Source organism: Boleophthalmus pectinirostris, unplaced genomic scaffold (genome assembly GCF_026225935.1).
Source record: "Boleophthalmus pectinirostris isolate CB_2022bp ecotype Guang Dong unplaced genomic scaffold, ASM2622593v1 HiC_scaffold_1, whole genome shotgun sequence".
Taxonomy (NCBI): domain Eukaryota; kingdom Metazoa; phylum Chordata; class Actinopteri; order Gobiiformes; family Gobiidae; genus Boleophthalmus; species Boleophthalmus pectinirostris.
The window spans coordinates 27,252,406-27,270,220 of record NW_026570970.1 but is presented as its reverse complement, the minus strand read 5'-3'; the positions used below and the strand labels follow the sequence as shown (position 1 = coordinate 27,270,220).

Genomic DNA, 17,815 nt, shown 5'->3' with positions numbered 1-17,815 from the left:
GTATAGCAGTACTCATCTAAAAACATGTACACTGTAAACACTGGCAACTAAGGTTTACTTAGGAAACAAAATGCACATCCACAGCACTCAAGTAAATCTAGTAAGTACTTTACTTGCCTCAATCAGCTAAACTCCAAGTATAGTGTACTTCCTGTAGCCACTTTACACTAAATGGGTTTTACTTTGTCGTTTAACCTTTTGAAATTTAACACAAATTGCTAGGATTTGGAAAGTTCTACTAGCACATAATATTTGACCCTATTTACAGTGACTTGGCAAGTTCTGTTACCTTATTATATTCAACATTAATTACTATGATTTTGCAAGTTCTACTAACTTATAACCCTTAAGTATGACTCCTCAAGTTCTGTTAACTTGTAGTAATAATTTAATAATGACATGTAAAAACAACATGCTACAAATGACAACACAGCTATAGAAAATGCAACGTTTATTGTGTTTTGGAACTGAGAGGATTTTAGTCAGTGAACAGTTACTTTCCGTCACACAGTATATGTACACAACAATGCACAAATGAAAAAAAATCTGCATTTTTACATACAAATAAATACCTCTTAACTGACTCACTAGCTTCTCATTTCTGTTGTTGTCCCATATAAATCCTTATAATCTATGAAAGATGATTAGTTGACTAAAAAAAATGGTTGACTAAGACACTCTTAATCTATTAATTAACTCAATGACTAAAGGACTACAGCCCTACTTCCCAGTAATTTCTCTTCACTAAACAAACTTGTTCTTTTTACTCTCTGTTTTCCCAGGATGCTCTTCTTCACTGATTATGGGAACATCGCCAAGCTGGAACGCTGTAACATGGATGGCTCAAACCGCACTCGCCTGGTGGACCACAGGATGGAGCAGCCCACCGCCCTCACTCTGGACCTGCTCAAGAAGCTGGTGTACTGGGCTGATGCCTACCTGGACTACATCGAGGTGGTGGATTACAACGGCAAGAACAGGCAGACCATTATCCACGGGAGTCAAGTGAGTTTGACATTTCAGGGTTTAGCTTGCCCTTTTTCTGTACACTTTATTATAACTTACGGAAGTCGAGAGCAGTCACAACAAACGCAAACGCCGCAACTAATACAAATGCGACAACACAACAAAAAGCCACAACAAACCAGAAAAAAGCCACAACACACCAAAAGAAGCCACAACGGAAATGACCGCGGGACTCTATTTTAATGCAAACGCTGCAACAAATAAAAACGCCACAACACAAACGCAAATGCCGTAACACATAAAAAAGCCATAACACATCAAAAAGCCAGAACGGAAGTGACCGCGGGATTCTACGGACCGATCAAGCGGCAAGTGAAGAAGAACTACAACGTGAAATGAATAATGATAAAACAATAAATTACTTTTACTTCCGTTTCCAACTTCTCCGTTCCTTTACTTTTCACGTTGTAGTTCTTCTTCTTCACTTGCTGCTTGCTCAGTCCGTTGAAAAATAGAGTCCCGCGGTCACTTCCGTTGTGGCTTTTTAATGTGTTGTGGCTTTTTATTGTGTTGCTGCGTTTCCGTTTGTGTTGTAGTGTTTGTATTTGTATTTGTAGTGTTTGCATTCAAATAGAGTCCCATGGTCATTTCCGTTGTGACTTTTTCCGGTGTGTTGTGACTTTTTGTTGTTTTGTCACATTTGTATTTGTTGCAGCGTTTGTGTTTGTTGTGACCCCTCTCGGCTTCCATAATAACTACACCAATAGCCACAACAATTAAACAACAATACTTTTCTAATAATCAACCAGGGGGGACTTCAACTCTGACTTGAAGCATGTGAAGTATTTTCCTTCAAAGCAAATGTTCCGTTTAAAATGCAGAAGTCAATGTGGTCTTAACCTGAAGATAAATAATTGGAGATGTTTTCTGATCACATATGACATAGTGATTATAATCAAACAGACAGACTGAGTCTACACTCAAGAATGCTGTTTTATTATCTTACCCATAATTTGTACCACATTTCATAAACCTCTCACTAAACTAAATGCAAACTAAATAGTGGAGGGACACTATCAGAGATACCTCATTCCCAAACATAGTTAAGTTTTTGACAGAAGAAGTCCTCCAGTCAGTTTGGCAAAAGTTTGCCTTATGAAATATGAATTACTGAAGTCATAACTTATCATATTATACTGCACTTAATATCACCAGTCTTAGCTTTGATCTGAACAAGTTGGGCAAATGGCTTCACTTTGACAGCACAGGTTTTTACTGCATGTGTCTACTGTAACAATATGCATTCATGGGTTTCAACTTCCTGTTATATGGTGCCATTTTAAACACAAAAGATATAATATGTTTTTGAATTGTTTATTTTGCTGTTGAACGGTTGTAGCTTTTCACCATACTGAAACTCATGGATATTTGGAATACAGAAACATCATGGAAGTAACTGCATGGTACTTCCTTTTTAGCAGTTTGTAAAGAATATTTAAGAGTAACCAGCCCCAGCACTGCCATGAGGACACGGGTAGTTTTGCATGCCCCTGCCTCAGCCACAGTTTTTTCGCCTCACCTTGCTCCTGGATCAGCTGGTATTTCAAGGACAAACAGGAAAAGCTGAAAATGTGGTACAGGGAGAAATTTAAGATGTTTTGTACCATCGTCATAGCATTCACTCTTTGCCTTATATTTGTTTTTGCTTGCTTATAAACGTGTGTCCTTGGGCGTGGAACAGGAATGACAGTGGTGTCATTCAGGTTTCACATCTGGTCGCACACGCACACACATGCACGCATGCACACACACATGCACACACACACACTTATTTTTCTATTTTATTTAATAAAGTTTGGATCAATAGAGTTTTGTCTAAGTCTAACTGTATTTTGTCAATTGTATGAGGACAAAATCTGTCAAATCAACTTCATGAGCTTGTAAACTTTTCAGAAGAAAACTGTATATATATATATATATATATATATATATATATATATATATATATATATATATATATATATATATATATATATAGACACACACTTGATTCATGCAGGTTTGAGTAATCATGTCTTGTCTTGTATTTGAGACTTAAGTGACTCCAAGTCATACCTGTAGGGTTCAAAAATGTCATCTAACCAACAATAAAAACTACTACTAAATGTCCCAGAGTGCAGTGTTCTGGGACATTTTAAATGCAATGTTAGAAGAAGTGGCTTAAAGAGAGTCAGGGCTGTAGCCAGTAGTGATCATCTGTTTGTACAAATAATGTATATATGTGTAAATATTTGTAAATTTATATTTGGAGAAATGATGAGCTGCTCCCTCTATTGGTGAATGGCTATTGGCATTTGTTTTTTTGTTTTAACTGTGCATCAAATATTGCATGGAACTTTTTATAAAGTACCTGCTCACTGTTACCTGCTGTCACTTTGCCCCTGCCCATTGACAACAGATGAAAATGAGCTTGTTGCTAAATCTGGTCTGTGCAGCACATTTATTTTTCAATGTCCCTGTCAACTAAAGAACGGAAGAAAGAAAGAAAATACAAATGAGGTATATAACCCTAACCCCTAAATCCTAACCTGTTTGCCTGACCAGCCAGTCCCTTCTACATTCTGGGGACTGGAGCCAGACCTTAGAGTGTGAAAAACCTCAATTCAATTCAAAAATTGTCATATCATTCAGAACAAAATATAGAACTTCTTTTACCTGAAGTAAGTAATAGTTTAGTGCTTTAATTGTTGATTCAGTAAAAATCTGCACTGTCTCTCAGTCCATTAAGTCAGTCAAAAGTTTTCTCTTTTTTCATGTGTAAGCAGCCAAATGGATTATTATTTTTGACACAAACAGGGCTTGCGTCTGATTGGTTAATCCACCTGTCAATCACACCCTCTGAAATCAGGACATGATACAACTCCAGATCCACCTGTCTTTGTAAAGTTTCCTCAAAGTGTGCGGTTCTGGCAGGTCAGACAACTAACCTGTAACTTCTTCTGTTGCTTTTCCGCATGGTCTCAGCTGACAGATGCAGGACAAACACCAGCTTGCTTTCCTGATGGAGGCCATTGTCTTGCCTTGCGGCATAAGGCATAAATTCATGGTCTTGAAACATCAGAAAGCAAATGAGCACTGCTCTGGTCTGGTCCAGCTTCAGTCGCCCTGAGGTCTGATGCACATGCTCAAGAGTGAAGCTTTAGTCTGTGCTCAGTCCCAACCAGTTCGGCAGCATGGTTCTACAAACACAAACAGCTTAAAATTGATCATATTGCCAAAATGATATTGTTCCAGCTTTCAGAAAAGTCGATATAGTGATTTTTAAGCATGATTCAGAATTAATGGAATTAGGGATCAGGGTTAGAAGTTAAGACTTAAGGCTTAATAACCACTTACATAAGATACAATATGTACATTTCTCAGGGTGGCCATGATTGTGTGGAAATAGAAATTTACAAACATAATATAGAACATTCTCAATGGAGATGTAATAATGCCCAATAATGTAATCATTTTTAAATGTTTAAATGTAATAACTGGCCAATAATGTGTTGTGGAGTGCTAATCTAGGGCTAAAGCACGTCTAAAAGTGGATTACATCATTGCCTTTGTAGTTCTAAACAAGAAATGATCGAAAGAAGAACTGAAAAGCAGATAAAAAGAACTCAAATTTAGGCAAACTGACAAAAACTGTAACACATCACAAGTTATTACATTACTGGCTGGTTATTTTTGGCCTGACAAGGAAAATTTTCTCAGATAATTTAATAGCAGCAGCTGATAAGGTAGTAATTATTGGCAAGATGATATTATGCAATTAGAACACCATAGTTACTCTTATTACATTATAGGCTCATTACATTTAAACTTGGCCAAAATTATACATTATTGTGTGTTATTAGATTAAGTTTTTCAACACACACACACACACACACAAAAGTTAGTTACGGTATTAATTATATAGTTTGAAGTCTTTTTTTGTTTTTGTTTTTTGCATCTTTTTTGTCTTTCGGGAACACTTTCACATCATTGGCGTGTGAAGTTAACAAGAACAGCTCCTCTTATCTTCTCTTCCTGACTATAATTTAAAGCCTCTACATTTCCACATAACAGGACGTTTCTGGGTGTCTATTTTAGAGCTTTATCGCCAAGAGACAGGTGGTATATTCATGTCGTGATGTACTCATTTTTTACACAAACTTCAAAGTCTTGAGGACACATTTGGTACATTTGTCTTTCACAGTAGAAACGTATCTGGCTCTCCCTCCCCTCTCGCACCTCTCTAGCTTTTCATCACAGATTAAGACTATTCATTAAAATCTGCTTTTATGCACAAAAGGTACCCACTCTTTATGGGAGAAGGAACATGTTCATCTCAAGCACCTTATTGTGAGCGCAGGTGTTCTTTGCATAATGCTAGCCTTGATAAGCCTGTGGCCTCATTAAACTACTTAACACATCTACATTACAAATTCAACCAAGCGCTTTGCCATTTAAATTTAAGGCGCTGTATAAATTCTGGGCTTTATGGGCTGTTTTCACATTCTCAAAAGTTAGGCTCGCAAGTGAGATCAAGAGCAGGTATTCTTGTATTGATTATGTAGTTCCACTGTTACTGTTATTGAACCAGGGATTACACTGTCTATATAGTAACACATTAGAAATATACTGCCCGAAAAAAGGAACACTTTGAAAGCACATCAGATCTCAATATCAAATGTGTATGCGGGATATGAATACAAATATGGACAGGGCAATGTCTTAGGAACAAAATAATGACACAGTTTTTAATGGAAATTCAGCCTAGAGAGGACTTAATTGTATAAACACCCTGAAAATCAATCTGTCAAGCTAAAATGCTTCTCACTATCTTGTGTGGTCACCATGTGCTTCTATGCATGTTTGACAAAGTCGTGACTTGCTCCTAATGAGACCATGGATGGTGTCTCGTGGGATGTTCTCCCAAATCTTTGTAAGGGCATCTCTTAGCTCCTGTAAAGTCTGAGGAGCAACGTGGAGGCTTCTAATGAACCCAAACATAATGTCCCAGATTCAGTTGTATCAATCCCTTCATCTTCCAGATACTGCCTGCCCTTGCCACATGAGCCCAGGCGTTGTCATCCAACAGAAGGAACCCAGGACCTACTGGGGTGTGACAATAGGTTCAAGGGTTTCATCCTGATACCTAACAGCAGCCAACCTACCGTTTTCTAGCCAGTAGAGGTCTGTGTGTCCTTCCATTGATATGCCACCACAGACCATCACTGACCCACCATCAAACTGCTCATGCTGAACGATGTTGCATGGATAGTGTTTTCCTTGTTTTCTCCAGATGTCTATTACAGCTCTCCTAGAGTAACTACCCGTCTCTTGAAATTTCCTCCATGTTCTGGAGATTGTGCAGGGACACACATTAAATCTTCTTGCAATGGCACGTCTGGATATGCCATTCTGGAGAAGCTGGACAGTCTGTGAAACTTCTGTATGGTTAAGAAATGGCCTCTTACTCCCAGTAGTGATATAATTTTAGCTAAAGCCAGCACTAGTGGAAAACTAGCCAAAAAAAGACCACAAGAGAGAAACTGGAAATGGCCTCCACATGCAAAACTAGTTGTCTCATTGTTCCCACCTTAGGACACCTGATGTTCCTTTCCATTAAAAGAGGTGGCATCCTTTTTGTTCCTAAGACACTACCCTGTCCAAAATTTAACAGATATTTAGATCGGATGTGTTTTCAAAGTGTTATTTTTGTGAGCAGCAATTCATACTTTGAAATTGCGGTCTGAAGACAATTAGAGGTACTACTCTGTCTGAAGCTCTTTTACTCAAGTTTGACTTTAATCTGAGCTTTATTTTAACACACTCTAACCATAAAGAGCAACAAGTGAGCTCAAATAACTTTACAGTCACAAGCTAGTAGCATTAACCAACAGTTTTTCAGTCACTCTCGCCTTTTTGTTGAAATCAAACACCTTAACAGAAACATGAATGCTTGTATTGACCCCAGTCACAGAAATAAAGCGTGTTTTTCCAAGGTATTTTTGATCAATAAAGGAACTGTAATAAAATCTTTGCTGTACTTCTTTAAGATCATTCTGTTTTTAAATACCAAATTTAGCCATTTATATGTGTACAAGTGAAATCAAAATAATAGACATTACACTGTGATCATTTTTCAACTATGTTTATCCAGCCACAACAAAGCATCTGCATATTAGCAATAGACAAAATAGACAGCCCCATCTTAATTAATCACTGAAGATCTATCCATCGTTGTAATTTCATATAAAATAGAGATGCATTGAAACTTCTAATGCAAAACCTGGACTGCTTATTATGCCATTTCCTGAGAGAGCTACGCCTGAATGCTTTGTTTTTTATTTTGTGGACCCATGTTTCCGGGTGCCCTGATGTAATGCCACAGTCCGGTGAGCCTCGGTGCAGTGAACACAGCTCAGCCAGCCGTACAGCCTGTGCATGTCAGTCTGCTAAATGTAGCATAGAGCCTCCACCAGAGCCCTGACCCCATACGACCACTGCTACAAACTTAACACTCACTTCGGCCACGTTTGCTATAGATATTTGTGTGTGTTATTGTTTGGTTTGGATGTCAAGGTTAATTTGTTAGTTGATATGATGATATGATTATGATTGTAATAATATATTCACAATCATAATTATAATAACAATATAACAGTAAAAACGGCAAAATAATGTACTAGTTTTGTTTTTGTTTATTAAATTTGAATTTAAAGATGCACTGTATAACTTTTCTAGGGAAATCTCTTGCTCTGATGTTATTGCATGGTCTGGAATGTTCTATATTGATCTATCTTGTATTTATTTAACTATCTACATGCTTGGTGACAACACCTGCTTGAGATGGATACATTTCTATGCCATATTGTGGAACTTTCCCTGACCAACTGTGCAAGTTAATATACAATAGTCATGGATCAAATAATCCATAAATAATATTTTTAGGTAATCTGTTCTATTATTATTATTATTTCTTTTTTTAACTTTACAACATTTACATGGAGATGAGGGCGATGGATAGCGAGGCTGGTGGCACCTAGTGTCTCCACTCAATTTCATTTCTCTCCAGCGACTAGGTCAGGAATCAGAATACACTAGACCGTTTGCAAGAACCCCAGAAGTGTGAGTCCGGGCACCAGCCAATCAGTGAAGAGCCATACATTCTGTGTTGCCAACGATTCACGAGATCGAGGATTTAAAGCCAGATCAAATACAATGTGTGGTGAATTTTATCAGGGAGAAAGACATTGTTGCACTTCTTCCTACGGGATTTGGGAAAAGCTTAATATACCAGTTAGCCCTGTTAGCAGTTACATATGACACGACCAAATAGCAGCGACTTGTTAAATAAAAAAAGTACCTGCCTACCGTCGAGCGAACAAATCCTAATGCTGCGAGGTCAGACGGTTTCCATGAAGTGAAACCGGCTGATGAATCAGGCTAGGCGATGGACCCTTCATCAAGAATATTATGTAATTTTATGTGCACCTTTTTTTGCTTTCTTCAACCCTTAAGACTTCTGCTATTATTAATATATTCACAAACATGTTTTTGTGTCCTTCCCAGGTCTCCCACATTGTTGCATTATCCGTGTTTGAGGACTTCCTGTACGCCACCCACACTGACCCCTCCCAAACCGCTGCCAGTGTGGAGCTTCTGCAGATCCATCGCTTTAACATCACAGCATCTCCCCGCGTCCTCACCAGCCTGGGGAACAGTCCAGCTCTGCGCGTTTACCACAAGCTCACTCAGCCAAAAGGTAAACAACATACCATATGAGGGTTATGTGTGGAGCAAGACTATAATGTCAGTTTTATCATAACTTCAGAGGGGTATATCTGTAGTGTTTGGTCTCTAGGGACTGGTGCATTGGCATTTAAAGGTGCATCTTTTTTTTCTGTGTTGTTGTCAGTGAGGAGTCATTCATGTGAGGTGGATTCTTATGGGCGACCGGGTGGCTGCTCCCATCTCTGCCTTCTCAGCGGGAGCTACAAGTCTCGGAGCTGTCGCTGTCGTACGGGCTACATCCTGGGATCAGACGGCCAGTCCTGTAAAAGTCAGTATAAATTGTTATCCGTGTATTTGCTTTATAGTGATAGAGTTTGGTGGAATGAGATGACAGTTGTTAGTACAGTATTGCCATCCTCAAAGCTCTTTCAATTATAACTTAACAGGTAGATTGAGGAAAGTTTTTTTGTTTGTTTGTTAGTTTTGTAGGAACCTGTTGGTAGTTTTCAGATTCTAAAATAGCTTTGTTGATGATGGAGCAGTTTATGTATATACAAAAGTACTAATTAACACTAAAATTACCATTTGTATCCATGATTACAGGTATGTGATTGTCCATGGCCTATACCGCTAAAATGTCTGCGCATTTTTAAAAAGTATTATAATGTTACTTTCCCTCTTTTCAGATTAAACGAAATGCCATTTGAACCTGACAATGCTACTGGGTATACATTACATTTCATGCATTTGAATATATGCAAAAGTGTGTTGAAACTCTGTAATTTCGTGGCCTTAAATTGATTTAAACAGTAAACAGTATATCATGAGTAATTTAAAAGATGGATCCTATAAACAGTGGCTGACCTGCGATTAGCTTCTCTATGATGCATGTAATTGTATAGAGTTTGTCATTTATCACTATTCCACAGCTTTAGAAGCAAGTTACTGGTGCACAAATTACATAACGCTACAATTTGTTTCAGATTGTGGAAATGTTACCAAATTAGCTGCTTTCTGTTGTAGATTATGGAAGCATTTTGCCCTTCACATTTTTTTTTTTAAAATCCAGGATAGATGAGGTTATCGTCTGGTGCAATCTGGAATGTCAGCCAAGAAAGGCACTATATGAATAAAATGTATTACTATTATTAACAAATGAAAATGGACATGGCCAGGTCAATTTGGTTTTAAATTAGCTTGCTAAGTTTCATATTTCTGGTCATGTTTCGAGGACAACTGGAAGAATCACTGTCTGGACTATCTCACATTATAACATACATATAATTGTTTTGGTGAAAGGAAAGATTTTCATGTATTGAACCAATATACTTCTTGGGCTAAGTATCAATAGTAAAAACTCTGACATAAATATGACTGAAGAGGTTTTGAGGAGCTTGAGAATGGTCTTAATCTAGTGTATACAAGACCACAAGTATTGATCTGTGTAGAAAATTGCATTCTATTGTCTAATATTCATCACTGGGGTATCAAAATTGTCATATTTAGTATCAAAAATCAGTTTGAAATCATAGTTACAACACTACTCCATGAATATATTTTCTATATCCCTCAATAATACCCTTTTCCAACTGCTCCTAATGAACAAAACCCCTGCCACATGAAATGACAGTGTACAGTGGGGACTTAACCGTTCTGCTTGGGCACGTTTTTATATATCGGCACGTGCGTCTAAAGGTCATGTGTCATATCATTCTACCATCCCTCTCTCTCTCTCTCCCAGCACGCTCCTGACACTCGTAAAGACGAGCGCAGCCGGACACTAAGCCATTTTAACCGTGACGCTCCTCACATCGATCCCGCCCTTCCTTCTGATTGATTATCGCCATAATGAGCTTTTAAGTTGGTCCGCATTTGTACGTCTCCCTGATCAATCGCTGGACATTGCGGACTTGACAATAAAAGCAAAAGGATCAAATTGATGACACAATCCAGGGGGGGTCTCACCAACGCTACATTTCACGTTTCGATCGGGGTAACGGAGCGACAGGGAGGTTCGCTGTGACATTTGTGATTTATACTCCTCCCGTAGATGTTCTGATGACACTAGCTATCTCCACCCTTCTCTCTCTCTTTCTCCATCCCACTGCTCTCCTCTCTCTTGGCATAATGAGATTTGGTACTAAATGGTAGCGCTCCTTCATGCAGCCGTCATAGCGGGCCTTGATATCTGGGTCTAATTGTCTCTTGGGTAGTCTCTCACAAAAACATGATAAATTGAAGCACGGATGTGTGGTCCTCACCCCCAGTGTTCTGGTCTCTAGGGGAGGGGCTAGGGTCTGTGCTTCTCTGTGGAGGCCCCTCTCTGTTCCTCCGCCATCCCTCTGCGGGGGTCCCAAAGGGTTACGCAGAGCACACAGCCCCCAGAGCACCCACGCAGGGAGGGAGAAAGCAGGCGGTGGCTAAGGAGCTGCCTCAGCTTTCCAGGTCTCCATACTGTTTGTCTTGTCTCACCAGAAGCAAAGATATTTTAGACCAGTAGGTTTCAATGGTAATCTTCTTCTATTGTATTGGTTCTTGGCTAAATTTGAGTCCAGATTTATTTCTATTTCAGTAATGGTTTTGGGGGGATGATGCCTCAAATCTTCTTGGATACTTTGGGTGCAGATATATTTTTATTTTAGTTCATGTTTTTAGGGAAAATGTCTTAAGCCCCAAGGTTTCTAAATTAGGACTAAATCAGAACCACCCAAGGATCTAACTAATCTAGTTCTACACCAAAACTAATAGTTTTAACCAGGACTAAACCAGGGCCCTAACAAAAGACTAAACAGAATTGTATTATCTAAAGTGTAGAAGGTCAAACTCCAGGAAAGCGAGCACAGCGGAACCAAAATACATTCAGAATCACCTAGGAATAAACTAGAGACAAACGAATCCTTAACCCATTCATCCATTTTCACGAGGGCAGGGACTCCCAGACTTCCTTCACCCTGGACACTTCCTCCAGCTCCTTCGGGCAGACTTCCAAGGCATTCCCACACCAACTGAGACACATAGTCCCTCCTGCGTGTCCTGGGTCTTCTGGTGTCCGGAGCACAGAGCCCGGAGCACAGAGCCCGGAGCACCTCCCTAGGGAGACGCCCAGGAAGCATCTCTAAGGGAGTGCCCAGCCATCTTGAGGAGGAAACTCATTTCGACCACTTGTACCCGTGATTTTGTCCTACCCTAGGTGAGGGTAGGAACGGAGATTGACCAGTAATCAAAAGTTTTGCCTTTCAGCTCAGCTCCCTCCTCACCACAACAGTCCGATACGGCGACCGCATCACTGTAGACGCTGCACTGATCCACCTGTCAATCTCATGCTCCATCCTCCCCTCACTCGTAAACAAGACCCCAAGATACTTGAACTCCTCCACTTGAGGCAGGGACACCCCACCCACCTGGAGAGGGCACGTCCTTAACCCAGAACCCAGTAAACCTAAGGAGCTAGAAAAAAAACAAGAATAAGTTTTTGTTTCAATCAGAACTGAACACAGACAATATCAAGAACCAAAAAATATCTAAAGCCGGATGAAACCAGAATCTACATCACCATCAAAGAAAACAGGGACTAAACAAGATCTAATGAACACAACCTTTGTCAAACCATAAAAAGCGAATCTCATATTTACCATGCTGTCCCCCTACTCCAGTTTGAAACCCCCTCTTTAAGTTAACTGCTGAGGTAAGTCTTCCATTGTCTGTCCACTCATGCGCTTTCCCTGTTCTTGTGTTGTCACTGGGTCTCTGTAGCATCCTTTCTCTGTAGCACCTCGCCGTGATTGAATGGCTGGAGTATCGTCATTGGCACTGATTACTGGGTCTATTAAGGTGAATGGATAGCAGTGGTTTTGCTCACATATAAGAACAATGCACCCCGTAAGAGGGTTTAATACCTGGGTGTAACATTGATGAATTAGACCTATTAATTGACAATAACGCTAAAACTGCCCTGTTCTTTCTCTCCTTGCAGAACCCAAGTCGGATTTGTTCCTGTTTTATGGAAAGGGAAGACCGGGAGTTATTCGAGGATTGGACATGAACGTGAAATCTACGGATGAACACATGGTACCGATTGAGGACCTAGTAAATCCAAGAGCAATAGACTACCATGCTGAGCTCGGATACATCTACTTTGCGGATACAACCAGTTTTCTCATTGGGAGACAGAAGATAGATGGGAGTAATAGGGAGACAATATTGAAAGATGGTGAGTGTATATTTACTACTTTATGAAAAGAGGTTGTAATTTTAGCTCTCATGTTGGTGACTCATAGTATCTACAAAGTGCATTGTGTAACTTTTCTAGTAAAGGGTCTGTCATCTGCTTTTCTTCATGGAGATTCATGGAGTTATTGCTTTGTATGAAATGTTTTACAATATAGCATTAAAGTTTATCAAAATTAAATCATCATGGAGACCAAAACCAGGGCTAGTTACAGGTCAGGTCTGTGGAGAGGCAACCCTGTTCACATTCACAATACCTTTTTTTTTTTTTTAAGGTATTTTTGAGCTATAAAACCACCTATAATTGAATAAATGTAAGGTAGACCTGTTTTAATGTCATACTGTGGAGCATTCAAAGCAGAGCAATGATATCTGACAGACCCCCAAGCGAAAAGTTACATAGTGCACCTTTAATGTATAGTATCCTTGTTGGTTTCACCTCCTGTACTTTGTATGTTTTAATTATCTGATACTGTGTATATGCAGTATATGAATTGATTAGTTTTAATTGTTTCCCGTTCCATTGTGAAGTGATGCAAGTTTGAATGATTGTTTAGAAGTCTCAGGTCTCGTAACATAATGGCCCAAGAAGATGCTGCAATTTAACCAAATTGTTGTGTAAAGAAATTGAAATTGAAATTTTACTATTGTTATATCCAGAGGCAATGTTGACGAAATTAATAGCATAATTTTTTTGGAAGATATTTTTCTTATAACGATAGTTGTATCCGATTTTTTATTCATATTTTTAAAACAACTTTATTTATTATTTATCTGTAGACAATATACTGTGCGTACTTATTGGTTTATATTGGTACTTCTGATATAGTTAGAGCTATCCTATTGTTATTTTTGTATGAATAATAGGATTGATTGATGAATATTGCCTATTGTAAAGTATAGCTATGGAGAATGTCTTGATTATGTTGTCTGTATCTAAATAAAGACCCATTGTTGTGTAATTACACCCCACTTAACTCAATTAACTACTTAACCAGAACATAACTGCATGTTGGGTCTTTTACATCATTTCTTACTATTGCAATGTGTTCTATTCAGAGCTGGACAATGTGGAGGGAATCTCTGTGGACTGGATTGGCAGAAATCTGTATTGGACCAATGATGGCTACAGGAAGACCATCAGTGTTGCCAGGTTGGAAAAGGCTTCCCAGACCAGGAAGACTTTGCTGGAAGGCAACATGTCTCATCCCAGGGCCATTGTGGTCGACCCACTAAACAGGTAAATGCTATTATAACTATTATTTTAACTTTAATCCTTGTGCTTTCTATTTCTATTATTTTCAGAATATTGTTAATGGGCTTGTTCCCATTTTTTTCCTTGTAATTGAGCAAAAAATGTCTTTTCTCAGATTAGATATATTGTATAAACTGATTTTGAGGTCAGAATAAGCTATCTGAATCAGGAAGTGCACGTTTAGCATGATAGTTATTGATAGCATTAACGTGACACTCTGCTTTAGTCTCTGAAAGTTGTGAAAAGCACTTGAAGGAAAATGTGGATTAACTTTGGGACACATAACAGAATTGTGTTCAGTTTTTAGTTTTCGTTATTAATAAAAATAAAAATACAGATTTGATAATTTGGACTTTTAATCTCTTTGCAAATTTGAATACTTGTTCTGAAGAATATCATTCCGCCTGCATTGCTACTCTGCTGGGCTAAAAGCTAATGCTATGCTAATAATTTGATTCTGGCAATTGTTAACCTTTACATTTCTTCCAACGTGCACCCATACATAGAGAGTATATGGTGCCCTGCAGTGACATTAATTACCATGTAACTGGCTTTAGCATGTAAATCCAATGAGTGCTCACAGCATCTCAAGGATTAACACTTAGGGCTTTAACGGTTTTAGTCTTGCAAATAAAAACATGCAGATAAGAGTCCTCGTCTCCATAGGCCAGACTTGCTAGTAAAGGTTGCTGTAATGTCAACTAATTGTAAATTTAATAGCGCACAACCGCCTGATCTTGTTTGTACTCTCATGAAATATTAACAGTTTCATATTTCGAAGTTACTGCTTGGTCTAACAAAAATTTAGCTCATAATTATTTTTGTATTTACAGATTATAAGTTTTACTGGATTCTTGCCAATTTCAGTTATAGTAGTGTAAGATTTTGTAGATCAAGGGAAATAGCATGCATCATTGAAATACAAAATTACATTAGGTCAATAGGTGCTTTGGATTATGGGTGATTTTTACTTTATTTATAAGTTTAGATTCTATATTTGTTTTATATTTTGAGAAATCTTTTTTTCTATAGATTCTGTTTAAAGCTCTATTGCGCAACTTTTCTGGTGGAGGGTCGGTCACCTGATTGTTTGCATGGAGATGTTATTGCTTTGTCTAGAATGTTCCACAGTAGAGATTAAATTTATCTATCTCAAGGGAGACAACTATAGACTAATTCATGTACCATATTTTTCAGACTATAAGTTGCTCTGGAGTATAAGTCGCACCAGCCAAAAAATGCACAATGAAGAAGAAAAAAAACATATATAAGTCGCACCAGACTATAAATTGCACTTTTTGGGGAAATGTATTTTGAAAAATCAGAGACCAGGAACCGACATTTCATCTTGAAAGGCAAGTTATAGTGATAACAGAATAGAGAACAACAGGCTGAATAGGCGTTAATATGTTAACGTAACATATTAACAGTTATTCAGATAATTACAGTATAAACAACATAACATAAGTTTACCAAACTCACAATCTCACTCCAAATCACTAAATCCATTGAATTCTTCATCCTCGGTGTCACTTCTGCACAACCTCCGGAGATAAACCATAGATTCATGAGGTAAACAGTGTGCTGCTTCCTCTTCTGCGTAGCTGTCGTCAGATTCAGCATCAGTTCCAGTTGGAAATATTCCGGCCTTTCAGAATCCCGACAGGATGGTTTCGATTGTCATTGAAGTTCAGGCTTTGTCAATTCAGTTACATGGTGCTCCCGCCCAGTTGCTGTGAAGCTGTACTCTCCATCCCCGCTTTCTGCCAGTCAATCATAAGATTACTGTTTTCATCTGAATATTTCACTATTTGCAGCAAGACAGTGGCTATTTCTACTGGAGGCATGCGCAGTAGAGTGCGAAGTGACAGTGGTACAGGAGTAATAGTAGTACAAGATACTGACACACGAGCCTAGAGCGCCCTCTCACGGCTGTCAGTGTGAGAATTTTAATATATAAGTCTCACCGGAGTATAAATCGCAGGACCACCCAAACCATGAAAAAAAGTGCGACTTATAGTCTAAAAAATACGGTATATTCGAGCGATAGAAACACCCCCAATGAATAAATGCTAGATAGATGAGTTTAATATCATACTATGGAACATTCCAGGCAAAGCAATAACATCTCCATGACGGACCCTCCACCAGAAAAGGAACCAACATTCTCCAGTCAAACCCTTCAAAGTTCACACCCTTGCTCCTTTACATCAAATAGCAAGGTGCCACAGATTTTTCATTAAGACACACAACTTGAACAGATACAAGCTGTCAGTGTGTTTTTCTCATCCCGGGATTAATAACTTTTAACTTGCACCCTCCCTCTGACAGCACAAATGATTAGAAAATCTCGTTTTGGTTTTTCGGTCGGAGTCCTGAAGAAAGCCTAGAGCTGCAGACACTCTTTGATGTGTATCTGCGCTGCTGGAGAGGTCTCCTCGGGTGAAATGGACTCAACTCCCCCACTGATTCCTCCTGCATCCTTTTGCGACCTTATTTTCTGCCCGGCTTGTCATCGCCGTCTGTGTTGACACGATAAGGACCACTAGTGTCAACTTAATACCGCCATACAGGTCTATCTGTGGCGAATTAGAAGGCTCATACATGCATTTCCATATCATCTATAGACACCCCGCATCCCACTTTGATGCAGGCTTGGCTCAGAAGTGCAAACTTGAAAGTGAAGTTAGTTGGGCAGTGTAGGAGGGATTGTTCAAAACCTATTATCAGAGCATTTGGTTTTCATCGTGCATTTATTTATTTATTTATTTATTTCTGGATTCAGTGTTATATGCATACACTAATAAGGGATAACATACAGTGAAAATGTACTTTGTTATTTTTCCACCTGTCTTTTTAAAGGTCCTATATTCTACAAAATGGACTCTTGTGAGCTTTGAGCCATGTTAGAATGCCAATACCTCATCAGTATACCTGAAGTTGTGTTTTGTTTCATTCATTCATGCTCTGTTCCAGCTTGTGATGTCATGAAGTGGTGTTTTTCAAGTTAACAACCACCTTTTTACCTTTTTGTTCATTAGAGATTGGCAATTCCATCCAAATGATTATAGTGATGGTGTATAGAGTTTAAAAACACAGTGGAGCACTTCCTGTATTGCCTCATGAGATCACAAGGTGGATTTTGTGTGTTTTCACAGCCTAAATATGCAGGGTTTGTGTGTTATGTGTGAATGAATCAAAACACAACTCCAGGTATGTTTGCGAGGGGGTAAGAACTTTGCAAAATAGATCAGAAAATAGGGTAATATGGGCCCTTTAAAGCTGGAGTATCTGATTTTCAAAAGTATATTTCAATCTAACTTGCTCTAAGCTCTCACAAACCCTTTGGCACATCACTAGTATTCACATGCATGCAAATTCTGACCACGAGCTCAACTTTAGAATAGCCTTTGCTTTCTTGCACATACAATGGATACAATATTTTCTAATTAGATGAAATATGCTGTGGTCTGATTTTAGCACAATTTTCTGCTTTTACAATATATACCTTCTGGGGAAAAGCGTAATTTATGAGAAAACAAATTGGGTACTTCAGCTGTAAGTGGGATATACAAGAAGAGAACATTTTTGTCAAGCTAG

General features: G+C 38.7%; 1 protein-coding gene across 1 annotated transcript in view; it reads left to right on the top strand.

Moving 5' to 3' along the window:
- The window catches only part of lrp1bb (low density lipoprotein receptor-related protein 1Bb), a 378,766-nt gene that overhangs the window by 115,605 nt on the left and 245,346 nt on the right, over positions 1–17,815 (top strand). The window contains exons 7-11 of the mRNA XM_055149901.1: positions 783–1,005; positions 8,572–8,764; positions 8,918–9,061; positions 12,707–12,943; positions 14,020–14,200. Of these exons, the coding sequence (XP_055005876.1) occupies positions 783–1,005; positions 8,572–8,764; positions 8,918–9,061; positions 12,707–12,943; positions 14,020–14,200 (978 nt within the window). The remainder of the gene's footprint in view (positions 1–782; positions 1,006–8,571; positions 8,765–8,917; positions 9,062–12,706; positions 12,944–14,019; positions 14,201–17,815) is intronic.